General features: G+C 44.0%; 1 protein-coding gene across 1 annotated transcript in view; it reads right to left on the bottom strand.

Moving 5' to 3' along the window:
- Positions 1–17,009, bottom strand: part of LOC130127145 (ankyrin-3-like) — a gene marked incomplete at its 5' end in the record, with an annotated part of 100,930 nt that extends 83,921 nt beyond the window's left edge. The window contains 5 exons of the mRNA XM_056296716.1: positions 6,441–6,539; positions 9,575–9,673; positions 14,204–14,302; positions 16,800–16,901; positions 16,959–17,009. Coding sequence (XP_056152691.1) covers positions 6,441–6,539; positions 9,575–9,673; positions 14,204–14,302; positions 16,800–16,901; positions 16,959–17,009 — 450 coding nt within the window. The remainder of the gene's footprint in view (positions 1–6,440; positions 6,540–9,574; positions 9,674–14,203; positions 14,303–16,799; positions 16,902–16,958) is intronic.
- Between the last annotated feature and the right edge of the window lie 2,354 nt (positions 17,010–19,363).

The raw sequence follows: 19,363 nt of genomic DNA, 5'->3' as shown, positions 1-19,363 counted from the left end.
CCAGAGCTCTGCCTCCTGTTTCATCGGCCTCATTATGGTTTCAGGAAATGAAACCCATACGGCCTAATGTCCTAAAAATACCCCGAGAGGAATTAACAAACAACAGAACGACCGCATACAAAAAAAGAGGCGATGAAAGAAGTTTGTATTGGTTCTCGATGTTCATGGTTGAAAACACTCAGTGACACAGCATTATTCCTCTTAGCTATAATGAAAATCAAAACCTTGCAACTCACACAATAGTAATCAAACATTAAAAGCAAACAAAACACAACAATGGAAAGTTCTAGCAGATACTGTAGCCGTGCATAACCAGCCGTTTTCCACCCCTATTATGCTATCATTCCAAAACTAAAAGCCAAAAACAGATGCAGCCAGAAACAACCTACATTACTCGTATTGCTATTTTTTTCTCCTTCTAAAGGAAAAATAATTAGAATAAATGTAGATATGCAAATTAGATGCAAAGATGTAAGGAAAGGGCTCTAAAATGCAAACCGGTACGGTACCTTAATGGTCAGCGTTTTATTATTTTACAATCAAAAATACATTAAAAAAAAAAAAAAAAAACAAGCACAGAAAAAGAAAAAAAAGATAATGTGTTCTCCTCATGTTAGAAAGAGTCTCTGCCAAGGAGTCTTTGCTGAAATGGGAGAGCATGAATAATTAAACATTTGGAGTTGCCTCAAACATAGATATAAATTCCCTACATGAATAATTCACCCCATCTCCCACTGGGCTGAGAGAGGGAAGAGAAAGGAGGAGGAAGGGAGGAGGGGATGAAGGCAAGGTCGGTTGGGGTGGCATGGGGGGGCTATTAAAGCTTGTCGACAAAGGAGAGAAGACAAAGGACAAAAAGGGCCAGAGAGATCAAAGGAAAGATGAAGAAGAGGGAGAGGTGAGGAAGAGAGCAGGGAGAAGAGATGAACTAGAGACAGAGCATTCGCATTTCTCCTCAAGGTCAGAGTCCATCTAGTACTTACCCTCAGCATCCGATCACACATCACTCTACACTGTTATAGAGATTGAGAAATAGATACAGCCTCTTTTTGCTTGTTCCCACAGCCTGCAAGTCAATATCTGGTATTATTCTCATGTTCTCTCCCCCCCCTTTTCTCCCCAATTGTACTTAGCCAATTACCCCACTCTTCCGAGCCGTCCCTGTCGCTGCTCCACCCCCTCTGCCAATCCAAGGAGGGCTGCAGACTACCACATGCCTCCTCCAATATATGTGGAGTCACCAGCCGCTTCTTGTCACCTGACAGTGAGGAGTTTCACCAGGGGGACGTAGCGCATGGGAGGATCACGCTATTCCCCCCAGTTCTGTGCTAGTGCAGCGACCAGGACACATACCCACATGCGGCTTCCCACCCGCAGACACAGCCAATTGTGTCTGTGCGGACGCCTGCCCAAGCCGGAGGTAACACGAGGATTCGAACTGGTGATCCCGATGTTGGTAAGCAATGGAATAGACCGCTATGCTACCCAGATGCCCTTATTCTCATGTTCTTGCAGCAATTACTGTTCCTACCCATCTAAAGGCTTTGGGGTGTGTGAACCAAGAGAGCCCGCTGTCAGCCAAAAGGAAAGCTCTGCATATCACTTTGCGCCGCAGTATGAACTTGAAGCTTGGGCTGGGGGATACCGGCAAAATCAAACATCATAATACTGTTGATTGATTACCTTAATATGGATAGTGTGACGATATTTTGGGGATGACTATGGGTGCCTCAGACTTGACCACTACAACAACTTTAGCCTGAGGGTGTACTCTGGGACCTCGACATCAGCTTGGCATTGACTAGAAAAGGGTATCATCCCTGGCTGCACAATTTCTGTGTCCCTTTTTTCACTGGGTATGAATATGCATGTGAAGTGTGCGGAAGTGGAGTGCAGAGGTCCCGATCCAAATCTGGCACTCGACAACCCCTGATTAGAGTGTTCATGGATGAACTAACGGTAACAACTACATCAGTGCCCGGTTGCAGGTGGCTCCTTTGACGACTTAAATGGCTCATTACATGGGCAAGAATGAGCTTCAAGCCCACAAAATCCAGGTCTCTGGTCCTCAGGAAAGGAAGAGTAACCGAACAGTTCAACTTCTCTTTGGGAGGCACCCAAATTTCATCTGTGACTGAAAAGCCAGTCAAGAGCCAGGGTAAAATCTTCACCAGCAATCTGAAGGGCACAGCAGCGCACCAGGCAACCACTGATGACCTCAACAAAGTGGACAAGTCGGGGCTTCCTGGAAAATTCCAAGGCCTGGATATATTAACATGGAACCCTACCTCGACTCCTCTGGCCACTGCTAATCTAAGAAGTCCCAATCACCATCGTGGAGGGCTTCGAATGGAAGATCAGCCAGTTCCTGCGCAAATAGATGGGCCTGCCGCGGAGCCTAAGCAGCATCACCCTTTACGGGCATAACACCAAGCTACAGCTTCCCTTCAGCAGTCTGGCAGAGGAGTTCAAGATCACCATAGCCAAAGATGTCCTGCTTTACTACTGAGATTTAGCTGACACCAAGGTCTCCTCTGCGGGTATCGAGGTCAGAACAGGAAGGAAGTGGCACGCACAGGGGGCAGTTGAGTGGACTAAGACAAGGTTGCAGCCCTGATGGGCACTGTGGCAACTAGTCCGGCCAGGCTCGGGAGCCACTCAAGACCTTGCTATGGTAAAGCCAGAGGAAAGGAGAGGCAAAAGCTGATCCAGGAGGAGGTACGTGCAGAGGTAGAGGAAGCTCGCTACAGCAGAATGTTGACATATGTGCAAGCAGGGGGCCTGGACCAAGTGGAAGCATACAACCAGCCGAAAGATCACCTGGGCAGAACTCTGGAAGGCGAAATCACACCTATTCAAGTTTTCGGTACAGTCAGTGTGTGATGTCCTCCTAAGCCCTTCCAACTGTTTCAGCTGGGGCCTGGTAGACTCAACTGCTTGCCAACTCTGCCAGAAAAGGGGATCCTTGGAGCACATCCTGAGCTGCTGTTCAAAGACCTTGGGAGACGGGTGGTACTGTTGGTGCTATGACCAAGTTCTATGGACAGTAGCAGACACCATCTGCACTGCGATCAGCTACAACAAGCAGCAACACCCAACAAAATACATCATCACCTTTGGTCAAGCCGGGCAGAAGCCCCAGCCCAGCCAAAGGCCCAGGGTTGGCTGCTCACAACAGCAAGGGACTGGCAGTTCCTGGTCGACCTAGGGAGACGTGAGGTTCCCAGACACCATCGTATCTACCACACTCATGCCAGACATGGTCCTGATGTCCATGGCAACCAAGCAAGTGGTTTTTCTAGAGCTAACTGTCCCCTGGGAAGATCGGATGGAGGAGGCGCAAGAAAGGAAGAGAGCCAGGTATGTAGATCTGGTAGCTGAGTGTCGGAACGATGGGTGGAAGGCCCACTGTGAGCCGGCTGAAGTGGGCTGCAGGGGCTTTGCTGGCCAGTCCTCACATTGGGTCCTGGGACGCTTGGGGATTTGTGGGCTGCAAAGAAGAAGAGCCATTAGGAAAATATTGGAAGCCACTGAAAAGGCTTCCCGTTGGCTCTGAGTGAAAAGGGGTGACGCATGGCGTAATGTGCTACCTGGACACAAGTCGGGGCTTGATCACGCCCGACTGGATCACTCGGGCAAGGGTGTCTGATATTAACACCCGAAACACCTGATGACCCCAGGTTCATTACCGATGAAGTGTTCAGGTTGTACCACATGGTGTATAAAAGAACTATCATGGGATACTTACACACCAGACATTTTTCACAAATGACCACTGTTAATGTGTATGTGATGATTAGGCACGTAGAAGCATCCATCATTCATTTGACTCGGTCAAAACAGTCTCATAAGTTCAGAAAATTCTATCAGTATACTGTAATGCAGCCTTTAATGCCAGGCAAAAAAAACAACTTTTAAGCTACATCACTGTATTCTGTATTAAGATAACCAAAATCTCAGACAACACCTAATCTCATATCACAATATCAATACCAGCAGCCATACCAACCCTGGGTCTGCTGAATGACGGAAGCTAAGCAGGTGTGGGCTTGGATGCGAGACCTGGGAAAATGGAGTCGCTGCTGGAAGTGGTGTTGGTGGGCCAGTAGGGGACAGTCTTCTCTCTGGTCCTTACTAACAAATCCCAGTGCAGTGACGGGAACACTCTGCTGTAGGACATGCCGTCCTTCGGATGAGACATTTACCTATGTCCTGACTCACTGTGGTCATTAAAAGAGATCCCAAGGCACTTGTCGCAAAGAGTAGGGGTCCCCCCCCCCAGTGTCTGGTAAAATTTCCTGTTGCTGCTGTTAGGGGTCGCCACAGCAGATCATCCAATTCCATTTCTTCCTGTCCTCTGCATCTTCCTCTGTCCCATCAGCCACCTGCATGTCCTCCCTCACCACATCCATGAACCTCCTCTTTGGCCTTCCTCTTTTCCTCTCCCCTGGCAGCTCCATATTCAGCATCCTTCTCCCAATATACTCAGCATCTCTTCTCCACACATGTCCAAGCCATCTCAATCTTGCCTCTCTTGCTTTGTCTCCAAACCGTCCAACCTGAGCTGTCCCTCTAATATAATTCCTAATCCTGTCCTTCTTCGTCACTCCCAATGAAAATCTTGGCATCTTCAACTCTGCCACCTCCAGCTTTGCCTCCTGTCTTTTCGCCAGTGCCACTGTCTCCAAACCATATAACATAGCTGGTCTCACAACCATCTTGTAAACCTTCCCTTTAACTCTTGCTGGTACCCTTCTGTCACAAAGCACTCCTGACACTCTTCTCCACCCACTCCACCCTGCCTGCATTCTCTTCTTCACCTCTCTTCTGCACCCCCCGTTACTTTGGACAGTTGACCCCAAATAATTAAACTCATACGCCTTCGTCACCTCTACTCTTTGCATCCTCACCATTCCACTATCCTCCCTCTCACTCATGCATAGGTATTCCATCTTTCTCCTACTGAATGTCACTCCTCTTCTCTCCAGTGCATACCTCCACCTCTCCAGGCTCTTTTCAGCCTGCACCCTACTCTCGCTACAGATCATAATGTTATCCGCAAAAATCATAGTCCACAGAGACTCCTGCCTGATCTCGTCTGTCAACCTGTCCATCACCATTGCGAATAAGAAAGGGCTCAGAGCTGTTCCTTGATGTAATCCCAACTTCACCTTGAACCCATCTGTCATTCCAACTGCACACCTCACCATTGTCACACTTCCCTCATACATATCCTGCACCACTTCTACATACTTCTCTGCAACTCCCGACTTCTTTTTTTCTTTTTGTTTTACATGTTGCTCCAAAAACTCACATATTAGTTAGTGGGAGTTGCAAGAAAATTGTATAGTAATGCCAACATACTGATATTAGATGTTTGCTCTGCTGGGAATAATGGATTATTCTGATTTCATCAGATTACAAAAACACCCACTCTCACTCTCTCACTTTCACTCTGTCTTCTGCAATATGTCTCGCCTTTCCACTCTGTATCTGTCTATCTGTCTGTCTGTCTGTCTGTCTGTCTCTCTCTAAAGAGGTTTCTTTTCTTTTGCACCAAGGGCAGTTCCACATCTACAGAAATGAGTGTGTAGTTAGTCAGCATCATGAATGGTGGTAACTTAGCAAACTGTTCAGCTCCCACTCACTAAATGGACCATTAGAGGCAAGCATTCATTTAACATTCAAAACGAGGAATGTATCCAGTCACAGTGCTGCAGCATAACTGAGAGGGGCCCAAATAACACATTCACTGATGACTGGTTGAACTGCAGCTATAAGAAAGTTTAATGTGCAATACCAGGGGTGAGTCTGAGTGTGTGCAACATTGTTTGTATGTGTATCTTTTTTTGGGGGGGATGGCTATATGTATTTTCATACAAGCAAATGCAGTTGTGTGTTTCATCTGCAGATTAAATTTGTTGTGTGCATATATGTATTTATATGCATTTGTGTGCATAGTATATGGTGTGTGTGTGTTTGTGTGTGTACATGTTTAGCTATCCTTGTGCGGACCAAATGTCCACACAAGGATAGCAAAACCTGACAGCACGTACCTTGTGCGGACCTTTCAGAGGTCTGTACAAGGAAGAGGGTCTATTTTAGGGTTAGGAGTTGGTTTTAGGGTTACGGTTAGAATTAGGGTTAGGTTAAGGTTAGGGTAAGGGTTAGGGTTAGGCATGTAGTTTGTGTGGGTAAGGTTAGGGTTAAGGGCTAGGAAATGAATGTAGTCAATGAGGGGTCCGCACAAGGATAGTGAAACATGACTGTGTGTGTGTGTGTGTGTGTGTGTGTGTGTGTGTGTGTGTGTGTGTGTGTGTGTGTGTGTGTGTGTGTGTGTGTGTATATGTGTGAGTGTGTGTGTGTATGTGTGTGTGTGTGTGTGTGTGTGTGTGTGTGTGTGTGTGTGTGTGTGTGTGTGTGTGTGTGTGTGTGTCTACCTCAGTGGCAATGCTCTGACTTGAGCCGTTGTCCAGTAGAAACTGAACCACGTCCATGTGGTTCTCCTGTGCTGCCATGTAGAGTGGAGTGAAGCCATTCTGGAGGGCAAGAAGCACACCGAGTCAGAGATGGAATCATGTCTACATTTTCTACATTCCCTGTTGCTTTCAGATGAATAAATAGGTAGCTTGAATGTCCAGTGATGGTCTTTGAGAGAATAAAGAATAATTGTTCAACTTTCTACCAATATTAACATATAATATGATGATCATTGTAATATGAGGAATAGGATAAAACACTGATGCCACTGTGGAATTGTACTCGCATTAGCAGACAGTAACAGTATAGGTGAAGTGAAGAAAAATTAACAGATTAATATCACTCTCCCTTCTCAAATATCAATGTGAAGATGAAACAAAATGGTAATAAATCAACTACATTGCACCATTGATTTCTATTGTATGTCTCACAATTCCAGTATCACTGTTATTGTGGTCTACTGTGCATCATGATGACTTTGTTCCAGGGGTTTGATTGTGACTGGAAAAAACCATACCAGATTGCTGCAGAAAATAGAAACACTCAAGCAACCACCTCCTCTTTCAGCAGCATATTGACTCATAATTCCTTGTGCTAAGAACTGAAAATTATACACCAGCCATTTGCCAAATGCTGGTGCATCTTGACAATTGCGGGAACGTTTGCCTACACCATCAATTACTTTCTGCAAGCTCTTTTTTGGAAGTCATTTTTTTATTCCTAGGGGGATTTTTGATGAGGAAAATAGTGACTGTGGCTAACAGAGTTTAAAATGAGGATGGAAAAGGACTGTCTTGGTTGCGGTTTGACATTTCTTATTACTAAGAATCAGCTGGAAAGAGTCAATAAAGCTGCCTAATTGGTTCCGTGATTTACTGAACAATGCCAATTTAAACCTGATGTTCTACACTACTTTACTGTGCATTGCATGGCAGCAAATGTTCACGATGGGAATCTGTAATACAGAACTCAAAACGCGTTGTCAGATAGTATGTCTACATTTGTCTGTATGTGCATTACGTGTCTATTTATGTTTTGCGTTTGCTAATGGAGTACATTCTGTCACCTCTGAGCATACCTCACACCTGATAAAAGCCCTGATAAAACCATGTTCTGCATGTGGAATTTCCAGAGGTGTGTGTGTGTGTGTGTGTGTGTGTCTGTGTGTGTGTGTGTGTGTGTGTGTGTGTGTTACAGCCCTACAGCCCAGAAACAGGTCTCCATAGCAACAAAAGGTCCCAAAAAATGTTTAGCAGTGATGCTGCAAAGCACATCCTCTCCTCTAGAATCAGAATCAGAATCCACTTTATTGGGCAAGTGTGCCAATGCACACAAGGAATTTGACTCCGGTACACAGCAGCTTCTAGCACTTGCAGACATGACACTTGACAATGTTACTCTTGACAGTCGCACCCTCTTATTTTTATCCTGCACTGTTCTGTTTCAGCCTAACATGCAACTGAGAACAAGGTCTATGATGGAAACAAGATTAGCTTTTGGGTAATTCTTGGTTGCCCTTAAGAAACACAGCAGTTTTAAGCATTCCTTAAAAAATTATTGAGTGAATTTAAATGAAACCTGTTCGTGCTTTGAGTAAACTCCAAAGTAGAAAATTTGACTATAGAGCTACTTGTGCTTTGTTTCAAATATCTGCAGCACAGTTATATGCAGAATGGTCATCGTATCCTGGCAAATCATGAATCTATGATAAATGGAATGAAGAGATGATAAGTCAATTTAGGACAATCCTGCAAGCACACACACACACACACACACACACACACACACACACACACACACACACACACACACACACACACACAAACTTCTCCAGCCGGGCTATGCAGCATCAGTCATGCTAGCCACGTAACAATGCAGCGGGAGAAACAGACACACACACACACACACACACACACACAGATAGATGGTCACAGTGTATGCCTGTGTGTATACTGCTGCAACATGTTGCAGTCAAGTTGGCTCTGTCACACTTTCCCACATGCATGTATACGCGTTTTTTAATCAGAATCTCGTTCATCAGCGTTGTTAAATACACTCCATATTTGAGGGAAGTTTCGAAAGCACCATCGGCACAGAGGTGTGTTGAGTTGCACACTACATACCGACAGACAGGGTACAAGGACAACAGGAACCTGCATAAGGTGTCTTGTACAAAGGATTACACAAATCACTCATCATATTCCTATTATCTTGCTATTACATACAGTATATTACTGTATGTTTGATACTTAAGGGCATGTGTGCCAGGCGTGAGTCTGGTTGTATTTAGTGAAACAGATCACATGAACAATGACATGCAAAACAAAACTTAAAATTACACTTCACTTATAGCACTGTAGGGCCCTTTGGATCAAAGAACATAACAGAAAGGTAAATATTATGTGGGATATGTTGTATTGCTGTAGGAGGGAGAAACTTTTCAACAGTATAAAGTTGACACTCCTTTCAAAACTCAGTACATTATGGGATGGCATCAGGTTTTGACATCAATTCTATTGCATCAAGCTGCGGGCTTACAATAGCTTGTCTTGGCAAAAGAGGGAGAGAGATAGTTCTAGCCTCAGCTTTTTAGTTACATCATCACATTTGCTGCGCTTACCCTCGACCATTCCAGTACATTACAGACTATGTGACTGTGTGTGTGTGAGTCTAGTGTGTGTGTGTGAGTGGGTGTGACTCTTAAATATGAGCCAAATTGGGCAGCAGAGCATAGTTGCTGACACAGCCCACACATAAACACATGCACACATACAAAGTCTCTCTCTCTCTCTCTCTCTCTCTCTCTCTCTCTCTCTCTCTCTCTCTCTCTCTCTCTCTCTCTCTCTCTCTCTCTCTCTCTCTCTCTCTCTCTCTCTCTCACACACACACACACACACACACCCGCGCGTGCAAACGCACACAAAAACACTGAAAACAGATTATTATAAATAATTTTGCATTTCTTTTTGTTGGAATTCATTTTTTGTTGGAATTTGATGTGTGTGCCTCATGCTTGTGTACTGTGCAAGTATAAGTACAGTATATATATTCAGGCAAGTGTACTTATCTATTTGTGTGTGACTGTGTGTCTTACCTGAGATTGTGCGTTGACATTGGCTCCGTTGGTGACCAGTTCCTTCACCACCTCCGTCTGTCCGGCAAGGGAAGCTATGTGGAGGGCCGTGTTCCCTTTCTGTGGCATAAGATAATGCCATAAGAAGACAACCTGAACTATTTGTAACTCTATGAGATACGTTTCAAGCTTGAAGTTTCAGTTTTATTAGTCGTATGTAGGTTAACGCAGGATAAACAATACAATGAAATGTGCTGGATGAGAGTCAGCTCAGCTCAGCAGTAAAAAAAAAACCAAAAAAAACTTTAGCAGTAATATATAAAACTATAGTAATAATAGGGAGAAAAACAAGGAATAAAATATTTTTTAAAAACAAGTAAATACGATATAAATAGAATATAAGAGTATAAAGTTATCTGTCAGTATACAAGGTGCATGTTTGTCTATGTGGAAGGCTGGGTGTCTTCACCATAGCTAATAGGACAGCACATTATTACACCCTGAGAATTTAAATTTTTAATTTTGTGATTTAACAAATTTTACAATTTATTAAATTTAAATTCATTTATTACTATTAATTATTATTATTATTATACATATTTAAATGTAAATTTATTTAATTTAAATTGTACAGTTTATTTTCATTTTTTAGAATTTAATACATTTTTACAAGATTTGGTCCCAGACTGTGCTTCTGTCTATCTGTCTTGTGGGGAAGCAAGTTTACCACAATAAAATAAATTGTTAGCTTACAGCAAGCTAACAGCAAAATGAGTAACTGCAACACTATATTAGTACTGTAAATTTTGTAATGAAAAAACAAGGTTTTAATACATCTAATACCTGTTTAATACCTTTAATGTTAATACATTTAATACCTGTATGTCTGTCTGTCTGAATGGTAATGTGTCTGTCTATACTTTCCTGTCTGTTAGATGCACTGCAATAAAGCCATTACTGTTAGCTTAGATGATATCTTAAAACTCCCTACAGAATAGAAATATATTTGCAGGTATAGTATATCCGTAAGTAAATCTGCTTTGTCTTGCTTGCATGTCTGGTAAGTTAGAGGAAGTCAGATTTAAACTCAAGAGTCATAACCAAAATCAGAATCAGAATCGGTTAGTCACCAGATTTTGCACACGGAATGTGCATTGGTTGTTTGCTTACATTGAACACAAATTGTAAAACATGATTATAAAAAGACTGGATCTAAATGGACAAGAGAACTTTTTTTTTAATACACTGATGAGCCAAAACATTATGACCACTCACAAGTGAACCGAATAACATTGATCTTCTCCAAGCAAAGGCACATGTCCAAGTCTAGGTAGACTGGATGGTAAGCAAATAGTCAGTTCTCGTAGTCAATGTGTTGGACGCAGGAGAAATGGGCCAAACTTCTGAGTCAGATTACCTCTGAAATGGCAGGGCTTGTGGGGTACTCCCCATCAGGAGTGGTGAGTACCTACCAACAGTGGTCCGAGGAGGGACAGACCAAAATCCGGCAACAGGCTGTTGGGCACCCAAGGCTCATCGATGCATGAGAGCAACGAAGGGTATCCGGTCTGCACTAAACCAAATGAAGGTCTACTGTGACACAAGTTATAGAACATTTTAATGCTGGTTACGGGAGGAATGTGTCACAACACACAGTGCATCGCACCCTGCTGCGTATGGGGCTGCATTGCTGCAGACCAGTCACAGTGCCCATGATGACCCTTGTCCACTGTCGAAAGTGCCTACAATGGGTAAATGAGCATCGCAACGGCACCTTGGAGCAGTGGAAGAAGGCTACCTGGTCCGACGAATCCCGTTTTCTTTTAGATCACATGGATGGCTGTGTATGTGTGCACCATTTACCTGGGGAAGTGATGGCACCAGGATGCACTGTGGGAAGACAACAGCTGGTGAAGGGAGTGTGATGCTCTGGGCAATATTCTGCTGGGAAACCTTAGGTCCTGGCCATTCATGCGGATGTCAATATGACACATGTCACCTACCTAAACATCACTGCGGACAAAGTACACCCGTTCATGGTAATAGTATTCCCTGATGGCAGTGGCCTCTTTAAGCAGGATAATACACCCTGCCACACTGCACACATTGTTCGGGAATGGTTTGAGGAACATGATAAAGTGTTCAAGGTGTTGCCCTGGCCCCCATATTCTCCAGATCTCAATCCGATTTGAGCATCTGTGGGATGTGCTGGACCGACAAGGCCGATCCATGGTAATTCCATCTTGCAATTTACAGGACTTGAAGGATCTGCTGCTGATTTTTGGTGTCAGGTACCACAGGACAACTTCGGGGGTCTTGTAGAGTCCGTGCCTCGGCGGGTCAGCACTGTTTTGGCAGCAAACGGAGGACCAACGGCATATTAGGCGAGTGGTCATAATGTTTTGGCTCATCAGTTTATGTCTCTTCTGTACATTTATTTATTCATACATTCATTCTCTATACCCGCCTCCGTTCTGTACCCAACAGAAAGCGTCAAGAGGAGGAGACAAGAGTAAGCAGGAGATATACAGGGAGACAGACATAGAAAGTGTTAAAATGTCGTACAGTGGATTTGTGAGAAAGAGAAAGAGACAGACAGAATAGGGGGCCCATTTTGTCAGTGGGCTGGTGGATGCACCTGTTGTATCAATGTCAGCTATAGCAAGGAGCAGCTGCTGCCAAGTTTCATTTTTGCTGCCACTGAGACCTGCACATATCCTCCACCTCCAATTCCTGAATCCTCCCTCTCTACCTCCCTCTCGCTTTGGTTCTTTGTATCTCATCTCTTACCTCCCTCCTTCTGTCTGTTTTGCGCTTCTATTTATTGTTACATAATTCAACTTCAGTTACAGTCCGGGTGCGAACTACACAGATGCTTTTTTGGTGGAGGGGGGCTCACTTATTGTGTTGAGGGCATACCTCGGAGAGGACTTACAATGAGTCACTGGTAATAAAATATCCATGATACAATTCAATTCAATTCAATTCAATTTATTGTCATTAAATTAATACAAGCATATATACTGTACTTGCTTTTTATCATATACTTGTCTCAGTGCCTCAGAGACAAATATCTATGCTATATCATGGCCAAATAGAATAGAGCATAATCATTTCCTGGCAAATAAGAAACAGCAAGGTCAAATGTCAAGGCCACACAGCAGTAAGGAAGTTCTCTTACGGCCAGTTTGCGATTGTGACACCATGTTTGGATGGTGATGGTAGGAATAGTACAGATGGATCTTTATAGTGAAAGAGTAATGAATCACCTCTGTTATACTCATGTTTTTTGGGGTGTTTTTTGGACTTCTCCCCTCTTTTTTCTCCCCAATTGCATTTGGCCAATACCCCACTCTTCCAAGCTGTCCTGGTCGCTGCTCCAACCCCTCTGCCGATCCAGGGAGGGCTGCAGACTACCACATGCCTCCTTCGATACATGTGGAGTCGCCAGCCGCTTCTTTTCACCTGACAGTGAGGAGTTTCGCCAGGGGGACATAGCATGTGGGAGGATCACACCATTCCCCCCAGTTCCCCCTCCCCCCTGCACAGGCGCCCTGACTGACCAGAGGAGGTGCTAGTGCAGCGATCAGGACACATACCCACATCCGGCTTCCCACCCGCAGACACGGCCAATTGTGTCTGTAGGGACGTCCGACCAAGCCGGACGTAACACGCGGATTCTAACCGCCGAATCCCGTGTTGGTAGGCCGGAATAGGCCACTATGCTACCCAGACGTCCAAACTCAAAAGTTTTTAATTCAGGAATGCATGGACAAAATAATTTATTGTGACAGAGAAGAAATGGACATAGCAAAATTACCGTCAAAACAATTTGGTGATTAATGTTTTGCAGAACCCCCTCCCCAAATTTCCCAAATCATGTTTTCAGGGGAGCCGAGCTTCCTGTGGCTCCACCACTGTTTGCACCCAGTTTAACGTTAGATACATTAAAATTGCAATATGTGGTTTTGAGGAAGCCAAACACTTGCCTCTCTCACACAATATTTTGCCAAAACATTCCTTTTATAGTGGCAGAGAGGGGAAACTTAAAAAAAAGAAGAGAAAATCCAACAAATACTTGAGAGTGGAAAAATGGTGAAACCATTCGATAATGGTCAGGGACCTCGAACTCTACCTCACCACCAATGTTTTCCCTAAACATGAACTGTCAGTGTGCTGGTGAGGAGGTTAGAAACTCTCCCTTTCTAAGGCTTTCTAGAGCATTTAAGTGTCACATGGTTTAATTGCTGTTTGAAGAAATGAAATGAAGATGAGCTTCAGGGAATTTGTTTGTTTTAGTTACTCTATTGGACCACAGACAAAGAATCTCCTTTCACAAAAAATAACCTCACTAACCTTGTGCTAACACACAGCCATTCATTTCCTTTAGTGCTGCTTTGGCAATGTCACTTTCGGAGGGTGCTGATGCAGCAAAGTGTGTGTGTGTGTGTGTGTGTGTGTGTGTGTGTGTGTGTGTGTGTGTGTGTGTGTGTGTGTGTGTGTGTGTGTGTGTGTGTGTGTGTGTGTGTGTGTGTGTGTGTGTGTGTGTGTGTACATGAGTGCCAGCAGACTGTCACACGTTTTGATTAAAGAGAAGAGGCGGACCCTGTCTGTCTTTCACCAACCAGAGTTGTTTTTAGCTGAACATACCTTAGTAGCTGCATCCACATTGGCACCCTGCTTGATGAGCTCAGCCACCACCTCCACATGGCCCTCCTTGGAGGCCAGATGGAGAGCATTCAGACCATTCTAGAGAGAAAAAGAGAGACAGAATATGAAAAAGACATCCGTTATCGAAATGAATCAAGCTATTGTTGTTGACCTCATTTCTTTGAAATGCAAACAGTTGTGTTTGATCAGTTTGACTCAATTCTGCTCCACAATGCCTCAGAAAGTATACTCTCCAATGTCTGGCTTTCATTTTTCATTCATGGTTTTTGCACTTATCAGAATTTCCCCTGCTATTACTTAAAGGGACCCCGTGAGAGAGAGAGAGAGCGAGAGAGAGAGAGAGAGAGAGAGAGAGAGAGAGAGAGAGAGAGAGAGAGAGAGAGAGAGAGAGAGAGAGAGAGAGAGAGAAACAAAACACAATTTTAAATTCTTAATCCATTTATTTAGAGAGAATATTACGCAACCCCAATTTTCACCGTTTGCCCTACTTGAAGTTGGGTATTTTGCTAACTTTAACTCAGTTAATGTGGGTGGATTTCTTATCATGAACTTCCTTTTTCCCATCAGGCTACAGCATCTCAATGGGATCTCAGCCACTCTGATGTAGATTTGTGTCTTGAATCACTGAATCATCACACAACGCTGCCCGATTTAAAACTCAGCAGACAACCTGACGTTGAAAATCTCTTTCAGATTCTCTGAGATTAAATCTTTGCTCGTGTAATGATGACAAGTTGTCCAGGGTCTGACCCAGAGCATGACTTTCCTGTACCGCGTTGGACAGTTTGGATGGCTTTTTTACGGATGAACGCAATATTTTGCTTTTCAGCAGATATAATTAGACTCATGCCAGCTATAAGATTTCTTTTTTGCTAATTTGCTTCTCAACAAACATTTGTCACTAACTCCTCACAATTAGCCAAGTGCTTTATATGAAAGGAGATGAGATTTTGGCAGAGCATGCACATAGTTTATTTGTTTAATTGCTTACTGTAGTGCCAGCTCATACAAATGGGAGCGACTTGCAATTGAAATTTTTGGACTTCACCAATAAACTGCTTGAAATAAGCCTCATGCCCCCCCCCTTTTCTCCCCAATTGTACTTGGCCAATTACCCCACTCTTCCGAGCTGTTCTGGTCGCTGCTCCACCCCCTCTGCCGATTCAGGGAGGGCTGCAGACTACCACACGCCTCCTCCGATACGTGGCGTTGCCAGCCGCTTCTTTTCACCTGACAGTGAGGAGTTTCACCAGGGGGACGTAGCACATGGGAGGATCACACCATTCCCCCCAGTTCCCCCTCCCCCCTGAACAAGTGCCCCGACCGACCAGAGGAGGCGTTAGTGCAGCGACCAGGACACATACCCACATCCGGCTTCCAACCCGCAGACACGGACAACTGTGTCTGTAGGGACGGCCGACCAAGCCGGAGGTAACATGGGGATTCGAACTGGCGATCTGCGTGTTGGTAGGCAACGGAATAGACCGCTACGCTACGCGGATGTCCATAAGTCTCATATTTTGATGGATACATTACTAATAACAGGTTGGATTGAGCTCAAAGCCTTCTGGGATGGTTTTGGAACAATTTAAAGACTGTTCTCAACATTTTGATCCTCAGAGATAATCAGAAAGATCTCTTTAATCAGGGATTGATGTGACTCTAATGCCAATAAACTAGGGCTGTACCAAATGTACCAAATAGTTTGAAGCTTCATTCATAACTTTGACACTGGAATTCTAGATCAATATTCGAATACTGCGCAGCTTTTTTTTGCATGTCTATTCATTCTGTTTAAACCAATGGGGTAATTCTGCACAGTTGCAGATATCTGCATTCGCTCAACGCTCCATCAAGACATCATCACTTTCATACCAACAACGACTGTAGGAAGATGTCGAAGAAATCGCCAGTTTGGAAGCATTTTAGGATTGCTGATGATGATCCTAAAAAAAGCGCAGTGCAATGAAACGTTCTGATTTTATTGCCATTTCTGTCGTAGCATAATGTTGCTATAAGCCTCAGGGCACGATTATTATGTTATCATTATTTTATGCCCTTATTGGATTAGCCTACATGGATTATTTATGTTGACAAAACTGACAAGGCATATTCATTAAAGAAAGCTGATTTGATTAAAAAAAAGGCTAACTCGTTTAATCCGATGAATCGTTTTATTCAAACTGAGGATTCTGTTCAAGACTTTTTCATAAAATATGATGATGACAGACATTCGAAGCTTCATTCATAAACCTCAACAGAAGCATTGAATGTAAAAAAAATGACATTTGGTACAGCCCTACAATACACTGATGACTTCACCCAGTTGTTTAGCTCTGAAATTTCAGATATATCTCAGGAAATGTAAAGCCAAACCAGGCAAGATATTCACATAAAGCCACCAACCTTTCTTTCCTCTCTCTCAGACAAACGTTTCACGTGTAATCTAATCATACACAGATCAATATGACCGAATTCATAGTGAAAGAGTGCCATAACAGAAAATTACACACGGAGCGAAAACTTTTCCATGACATTGAATTTAGTTGGCTATACTGCAAAGTAGTAGGGTCACCTGGTTGCAGATGTTGATGTCGACTCCATTTTTCAGGTAGTCCAGAGCTTTTTCCAGGTTTCCTGCTCTCGCTGCCCGCAGATAGCTGGCATTTACATCTGTCTGCAGGGAGACAGAAAGAGAAAATGTTTAGTCATGTTAGTGATACAGAATATGAGCATCTCTCTCTCTTTCTCTCTCTCCATATCTCTCCCTCTCTCTCTCTCTCTCTCTCTCTCTCTCTCACACACACACACACACACACACACACACACACACACACACACACACACACACACACTCTTTGGCATAAATGGAAGGACAGGACACCTTCTGATTTCTTAGTTGTGAAAAGTCATGTTTCTTAAACACCATTCTTCAGGGACGAGACAACAATACATTTTTTTTGCATCCTTGAGACTCAGCTTTGATATATTTGGTGTTTATAGCATGCAGATTTCACCAAAAAAAGAAAAAAATCAAATGGGAACACAGCACATTATGTGGGGTTTTGTGTGCATAAGAGGAGTGAAAAAAATCAATTAGCATTTCAGTCACAATCCACATATCACCCCCCCCCTTTTTTCTCCCCAATTGTCTCCGGCCAATTACCCCACTCTTCCGAGCTGTCCCGGTTGCTGCTCCTACCCCTCTGCCAATCCGGGGAGGGCTGCAGACTACCACATGCCTCCTCCGATACGTGGCGTTGCCAGCCGCTTCTTTTCACCTGACAGTGAGGAGTTTCACCAGGGGGACGTAGCACATGGGAGGATCACACCATTCCCCCCAGTTCCCCCTCCCCCCTGAACAAGTGCCCCGACCGACCAGAGGAGGCGTTAGTGCAGCAACCAGGACACATACCCACATCCGGCTTCCCGCCCACAGACACGGCCAATTGTGTCAGTAGGGACGCCCGACCAAGCCGAAGGTAACACAGGGATTCGAACTGACGATCCCCTTGCACATTATATTTCTAACATTAGCAATCACCAGTACTGCCATAGTGTCTGTTTTTTATGATACAGGTTTGTCAAAGTGTCAGAAATGGTGGATATACTATGGCGAGGGACTGCAGAGTCCCAACTGTTTTACAGGGGTAGACGCTATAGAGCAGACTAGTACTGATGACACACTGTCAGAGCTCGCTCTACAAACCTCCACATGCAGGAGAAAAAGAAAAAGTAGCTTTTGGGGACATATGGTGACTACTGGAAAAACTGATAAGTTTTAGAGAGCCAAGCTTCATAAAGCACCCCACAAATGCAGACTGGCTACCATGAAAAATGTTGTTTTATCTCGTCGATCGGGGGTAGGAAATTAAAATGCTCCATTGTGTCTCCGACCCGCCGGCTCAGCCTCGCAGCAGCAAGACAAGCCAAGGATAAAACAGCCTGGCACCATGCAACACTGCCAAGACCAAAGCTTCAGCTGCAGGCTTTACTATGTTGGTCTGGATAAGACCGTCTGTATGGAGCTAATGCGTTCTTTTAAGCAGTGTACGTCCACTCAGTTATTATAAAGCTATGTTGCGAAAAGCATTGAAATATATATTTTTTAAAATAGAAAAAAGAGTAGGGGAATCCTAGGATCAGCTCACTTATGATGTCAACTAATTTAGCAAATGTATTTTCTTGAAAATATGACAAGGACACAATTAGAGGATAACTGGAGATGTATGCACTTCTCAGTCATTCGTAGGTGAATCGGTTTATCTTTTTGCTTTGAATTGACAAGTGGTCTGACCCCAAAACTGCAGGTGTCACATCAGGACTACAGGACATAATGAGCCCACGTGACGTCAACTAACTCAAGTTTCTGTGTGTGTGTGTGTGGGGGGGGGGGGGGGGGAGCATCAGTAAGAGAGTTGGTGGGGGCACACAAGCAAATACAGGTTATGGAATAGAGTAAATGTGGAAGATGGCAGATGGGTCAAGAAAAGGGAGTGACAGACAATGATGGACGGGGCATGTGTCAGGTTTTGCTGCAGTGCTACAGATGTAAAGATTTTTCACCACACCCTTGTAGTCATACACACACACACACACACACTGAAAGGGCATCCTCCTTCTCTCATGTGGATTCAGATGCCGGATTCTGTTTACCATGAACAAACCGGCATGCTCAGATATATACAATGGCACATGTACACCAGGGAGTGTAATGTCACGGTTAAGTCAGTAACAAGATGATGGAGGACAACCAAATGTAACCTGATGTCTTCGGCTTTGTAAATGCCATGCCAGTGAGCTTTACAGATTTAGTTCAGGGCTGTTTGCTTGTCCAGTATCAGGGGAAATACAGCAGATTACTGGGTTAATTGCTGAATAAAAAATGAATTCAATTTGGGTCCTGTGAAAAAAAAATTGCCTTGCTTGGCAGAAACCGTCTTGTCATTCGCAAAGTTCTCTCATACTCACTGCACCATGATGTTTGTTATTGTAGACAGATTACTGGCTAAAGCTGAGTGCTGAGCTCATTTCCCAGTTAATGAATGGGGATTATCTGAGTTCACCATCTGACTCTCGCACACACACAGACACACACACACACACAGGATATGTTTTTGGTGTCAGCATCAATTCCTC

The sequence above is a fragment of the Lampris incognitus genome, chromosome 17 (genome assembly GCF_029633865.1).
Source record: "Lampris incognitus isolate fLamInc1 chromosome 17, fLamInc1.hap2, whole genome shotgun sequence".
In the NCBI taxonomy this organism is placed as follows: Eukaryota; Metazoa; Chordata; class Actinopteri; order Lampriformes; family Lampridae; genus Lampris; species Lampris incognitus.
This window is presented reverse-complemented; position numbering and strand designations above follow the sequence as displayed.